The 4,743-nt window shown below is 43.8% G+C and overlaps 1 protein-coding gene across 1 annotated transcript; it reads right to left on the bottom strand.

Moving 5' to 3' along the window:
• Positions 1-1,433: 1,433 nt before the first annotated feature.
• On the bottom strand, positions 1,434-3,337 carry BDNF (brain derived neurotrophic factor). Its single transcript, XM_075162789.1, has one exon. It carries the CDS (start codon positions 2,819-2,821, stop codon positions 2,081-2,083), a length of 741 nt encoding a protein of 246 aa, XP_075018890.1. The 5' UTR covers positions 2,822-3,337; the 3' UTR covers positions 1,434-2,080.
• Positions 3,338-4,743: the final 1,406 nt, after the last annotated feature.

Here is a 4,743-nt window from a genome sequence, read left to right as displayed (position 1 = left end):
GCGGGTCACACAACCTCTCTTCTCATTCACGGCCAATGCAAAAGGTTTTCATTTTACAGTTGGGATGGTTCTCCTCTGGCAGTCAGTTATCCCAGGGAAGGGGAAGCCCTTTTACCCTAAGCAGAAGACATCACTGATTTTAAAGGTGTCTCTGTTAGCTTCCAGCATGGGTTTCTACTAGTAATGACATAAACCCAGCGTTAAATATACTCTTCAAAGAGAATTATCGTGGGAAATCATATTTCAAACAAGCTTTGCCCAGTCCAGGTCTTTAATTAACTTCAACAGCAAGGCGGATTCTGCAGCATGCCGAAGTAGCTGTGTTCTGCAGTATTTTCCTTTTCCTTCAGCTACTTTTCTTCATCTACAGGAATTACAAATATAGCATCTGCCTTCAGTGAGCTCACTAATGAGCTATTTCTGCCTCTCTGCCCACTGCAGTCAGCGCAAATGCCCTGCACAGCTCTTCGGCTTACAACCTGCCTTTTCAGAAACACTTCTGTCAGGATAGTCAGAGGGGTAGCGCGGGGCTAAACGCGTCTAGCAGAACCTCAGCGACGTTAAGCCAACTCCTCCAGCACTTGCTCTTCCCTTACGTCAAGAGTGGGTTTTATGCCAATATTCGTTTCATAAAATAAGGCTGCCAGCAGAGGTAGAGCCACACGAACACGATGCTAATTGCTTTCAACGAGAGGCAGGGCCGCGTTCTGCCTCCTCCTCCCCAGGGCTCCTCGGGCAGGGGCGCCCGCCCGCCGCGCTCTGCAGGCCTGGGGCTGCCAGGCAGGCGCCGCAGGGCAAGGCTGCGCTCCCTGCGTCAGCGTAGCAGGCAGCTCCCGGAGGATGCACAGGAGCACGTTCAGTGCCGACTACGATTTGGACAGCCTCAGTCAACCCAAAACACTGGTGTTTGTCCCTGAAGTGGCTGAGCTACCCACTCCCGTGACCAACCTGATTTCAGATCCGCTCTCATCTTGCTAGACCCTTTTCTAGTGACATTCTTGTTGTGCTTCACCGAGACATCTGATCCAAGCACAGAGTCTTTTATTACATGAAAATCATTGCTCTCAACACTCTATAGAATATTTTCTATATGACAAGCTCCAGTTGTATGGTAAGTGAAAGATTTTAAAGATGACAACCAACATCCTTCCAGAGGGAGGAAAGGGGAAAAAAAACCCAAACACAAACAAACATGGTATAAGCAAATGCACGTCTCAAAAGACAGCAAATAAAAATATAAAAAAATAAAAAAAAAAAGAAAAGAACCCAAAAAAAGCATGTTGCCATACAGTTAAATAAGTGCTGTCTTTAAGCCTGAAGTTTAACAATGTGAAGTGGAACATCACCATTCTTTTTGAGTTGCCTCTTTTTTTTTTTTTATTATTTTTTTGTCAGTAGTTGGATTGCTATTGCAAACACCTTCACAACATACAAAAAAACAAATTTGTTTTTAATCCAGAATAAGGTAATGATTTTTTTTTCTTTTTCAATCTGATGGGAGTTCAAAAGTAAAAGAGAAACAGTAAAACTATGACAACAGCACCTTGACATTGTTTTAATTCCAACGCTATCAGAAGTTAAAAGCAGTAAACAGATATAATACTAACAGGAATAAAGATACTTACTGCCTAAAATGTAAACGGAATGTTTTGGTTCAATTTATTTTTCTGAAAGAGGACAGTTTATCATCAATTCACAATTGAAGCAGCATGCAATTTTATTCTTTTTTTTTTTTTTAACTTTTTATAGTTTCAATTCTTGGCAACGGCGACAAACCACAATGTTATTGAGGAATGTAATGCAGACTTTTTTGTTTGCTTGTTTTTCTTTTTTTTTTTTTGTTTGGTTTTTTTTTTTTTTGTCTTTTTTTTTTTTTTTTTAAACTTGTGCGCAAATGACTTTTGTTCCCCTTCAGGTCATGGATATGTTTTCAATAAATAGATTGTGGAACCACTGTACTGTATAAACTTCAGTTATACATGCAGTCCATAAAATTATTTTTTACTGAATAATTTACCCTGTTATGTATATATACAAATAGATAATTTTGTCTCAATATAATCTATACAACACGAATCCACTATCTTCCCCTTTTAATGGTTAATGTACATACACAGGAAGTGTCTATCCTTATAAAGCGCCAGCCAACTCGCTTTTTATTATCCATGGTGAGAGCTCTCACGTAAGACTGGGTAGTTCGGCACTGGGAGTTCCAGTGCCTCTTGTCTATGCCCCTGCAGCCCTCCTTTGTGTACCCCTTGGGGTTGCATTTGGTCTCATAGAAGTATTGCTTCAGTTGGCCTTTGGGTACTGGGACTTTTTCCAGGACTGTGACAGTTGCTCCGGACATGTCCACTGCAGTCTTTTTCTCCGCCGCCGTCACCCACTCGCTCGTGCTGTCACATACGCTCAGCTCCCCGCGGCGAGCTGGGTCGGAGTGGCGCCGGACCCTCATGGACATGTTAGCAGCATCCAAGTAGTTTTTGTACTCCTCCAGCAGAAAGAGCAGCGGGGGTTCCAAAGGCACTTGACTGCTTAGCATGACGCGGGATGTGTACAAGTCTGCATCCTTGTTTTCCTCGCTGGGCTGGATGTCCTGCTCCTCATCTAGAAGCTCCTCTATGACATGTTCAAAAGTGTCCGCCAGCGATGTCAGTCCTCTTGAACCAGCACTGGGCCCATTTAGGCTCTCAAGAGTCCCATGGGTCCGAAGACCTGGGTAAGCCAAGCTGCCTTGTCCTCTTACAGTAGCTTCTTTCATCGGGGCAGCTTTCATGCAACTGAAGTATGAGATAACCATAGTAAGGAAAAGGATGGTCATCACTCTTCTCACTTGGTGGAACTGTTAAGGACAAGAACAAAAAAAAAAAAAAGATTTAACTTAAAAGGGACAGAGTAATAAAAATTCACCTGAGTTGTCATGAGACATTATGCATTTTCTGCAGTGATCTGCTGCATGCAGCCACAACTCGTTACTGGTGATAAACCATACTCTTGTACAAGGGTGTTAGAGTTTCAGGTAAAAGCATATGCCAAACCTTAGGCAACACTGATACCAGCAAGTCAGAGTTCTGACGTGCCAAAGTCTTTCTGTAGTAAGTATTAAATTAGATACTCTGCGGACTCCTTATTCATTGACGATGACACCTATTTCAAGTAACAGCAAAAGCAGAACTGCTCTTTAGCAGTGCAACATTTCAGCAGTAAAAGGCTGCTTTGCAAGCGTGAAAGGCAAGACTTCCATTTCAACTGCAAATGCAAATATTTGATTTTTAAGATCTCTCTATGCCAAAAATATTTCATCATTCTATCCACAAAAAACTGAACAGCACCAGCATAAATGCATTTATATTTTGAAAGCAACCTTCAAAACACGGGAAGGGGCCATACAAATTCTGAGGTCTCAGCAGGTCAATTCCTCATCTAAAAGTCAAAGGTATGTGTGCATAAATATAGAACAAGAAATTGGTGCAGGACAGCATGCTTGCTACCATACTAAATTTGAGCTGGAAAGATTGCTTGCATCACGTGAATGCCACGGAAGGGACTTGCTGGACGACCGAGCTGACAGAGTCACACTGCAGTGACGGTACCAGAGCCACTGCACCGGGCTTCCCCAGAGCCCCACACCGCCTCTTCTCAAGCGGCAAAGCACCTATTTGAACCCAGTTAAAGCCCAGAGCTCAGCACAAAAACCAGGAGCACAACCAGCCCCATACTGAAACACATTTCAGTGTTTGCCCATTTCTCTCCCATTCTGCCCCAAGTTCTGGCGCATGTCACGGGCCGTGCTTTGAGGCTTATGCGTACGCTTGGCTCCGGCCCCATTGCGCATGGAGGGGTAGCGCCAGGAAAGAGGGCCAGTAAGAAAACTCCTCACCAGCCTTGGAATCGGCACGACTCACTCCTGTCAGCACTCCCAACAGCCTGGGCTTGTATGACTGCTCCTTCCCAAGCGCTTTGCTAAGTCGCCGTAGATTGTACGTTCCTCAGGGTAGAAATTGTTTCCTCCTCAAGTGCAGAGTACACACTTTAGGTACTATTACAACAAGAACCCCCCAAATCCTGCCGTGACAGAGAGCTATGCTTTCCGTCTGGTCCCAAGTGCTACTACAACATCCATCGCATCCAGTTGTTATTCCTCCTCCTTCCGATCCCTGCTCTCACCAGTTCTGCTTGCTAGAAAGCAATGGCATTGTTCACATTTTTGAAGAAGGAGCTAATGCTTGTTTCAGAGCTTTTGAAGTTCATTCGGAAGTACCTCATACTTGGCAGCGCTCGTTGGAGTAAATGCTATTTCTGTTTGCCAACAGGGTGCTATGTAAAAAGCCTTACTTCATCTCCTGCAAATATGCTGTGGGAAACTAGTCCTCTTAAGACTCGAACATGGAAAGACAATCCATCATAAAACATACAAAGAAAATGAAGAATGTACTAGAAAGGCAGTGCCCAAAATGCAGGTCTCAAAGTTTACTTAATGAAGTGGGGGAGGGTGAGAAGTGTTTGGGTTTGTGTCCATGCCCCCCTCACCCCTCGCCCCCCACTAAACAAGGTTTTGGCTAAGAATCCTCTCTACCCCGGCACAACTCTTCCTTCATCCCTCCACCTCTCTTCCTGTTTAAAAGTGTTATTGTGGCATAGATTTATTAAGGTTAAACAAACCTGACATCTGTGACTCACAGGAACATAATGTTTGCTCTAACCATGCAGAACATTAATATTTTGCAGATTTTTTCATCCTAG

The sequence above is a fragment of the Calonectris borealis genome, chromosome 14, assembly GCF_964195595.1.
Source record: "Calonectris borealis chromosome 14, bCalBor7.hap1.2, whole genome shotgun sequence".
Taxonomy (NCBI): domain Eukaryota; kingdom Metazoa; phylum Chordata; class Aves; order Procellariiformes; family Procellariidae; genus Calonectris; species Calonectris borealis.
The sequence above is the reverse complement of the archived record's forward strand: the minus strand, read 5'-3'. Positions and strand labels throughout refer to the sequence as shown.